A 1,086-nucleotide genomic window follows, 5' to 3' on the forward strand; every position below is an offset into this window, starting at 1 on the left:
CATTTTGACCCACCATATATATATGTGTGTGTGTGTGTGTGTGTGTGGTCTTTATAATTTTTCAGTTATGGATCAGGCCGTACACTAAGCATCTCCTATAAAGACCACCCTTCCACTCATAATAAATCCACAAACACTGAGAGTGTTTGATATTATATGATCTCTTTTTAATTTTTTAAATAAAACATAATTAAAAAAATAAAAATAATTTTTTTTTTAATTAGATCAGACCTGGTTCAATGCATTTCGTTTTGGACCGAACCTGATTCGGCTGGAACAGTGAAGAGCTACTGTTCACGTGAACAGTAAAGAATGAATTATACTCTCCACTGAACAAAAACGCAGCAGGATGAGGAGGAAAAAAATTGCTTCACTTATTAAACCTAATTTTTAGTGGTCGTATAAACCAAATCACAGCTGCTACTTATAACCACACACTGTATTATTGAGTTTGAAAAAAAACATAGCAGTTATGGATGAGGCCGTACACTGAGCATCTCCTATAAAGACCACCCTTCCACTCATGATAAATCCACAAACACCTGAAGAGAAGAAAATTGAAGTGATCCATTCATCTATCCGAAATAAATGGGTTCTCAATCCACAAACACTTTCTCCCCTTTAGACCCAAATGGTTTCACCAATGATTCCAAAATGGTGATCGATTTCATTGCTGATTATTACAAGAATATTGAAAACAACCCGGTTCAAAGCCAAGTGAAACCAGGGTACTTATTGACCCAATTGCCAGACACTGCCCCATATTGCGAGGAATCCTTAGAAGATGTTCTCAAAGATGTAACTGATAGCATTATACCAGGCCTCACTCATTGGCAAAGCCCTAACTTCTTTGCTTACTTCCAAGCAAATGCAAGCACTGCAGGGTTTGTTGGTGAGATGCTCTGCACAGGCCTTAATGTTGTTGGCTTCAACTGGATTGCATCTCCTGCTGCTACCGAACTGGAATCCATTGTAATGGATTGGATGGGAAAGATGCTCAAGCTCCCATCTACTTTTTTGTTCTCAGGAAACGGAGGTGGTGTCTGTTTATTTTTTCATAACGTGGTTCTTTTGACAACCACATGA

General features: G+C 38.2%; 1 protein-coding gene across 1 annotated transcript; it reads left to right on the plus strand.

The window, feature by feature from the left end:
• Positions 1–555: 555 nt before the first annotated feature.
• LOC133669900 (tyrosine/DOPA decarboxylase 2-like) lies at positions 556–1,086 on the plus strand. The gene has a single exon (XM_062090227.1). The coding sequence runs from the start codon at positions 589–591 to the stop codon at positions 1,084–1,086; it is 498 nt and encodes a 165-aa protein (XP_061946211.1). The 5' UTR covers positions 556–588.

This window comes from Populus nigra, chromosome 12, assembly GCF_951802175.1.
Source record: "Populus nigra chromosome 12, ddPopNigr1.1, whole genome shotgun sequence".
Taxonomy (NCBI): Eukaryota; Viridiplantae; Streptophyta; class Magnoliopsida; order Malpighiales; family Salicaceae; genus Populus; species Populus nigra.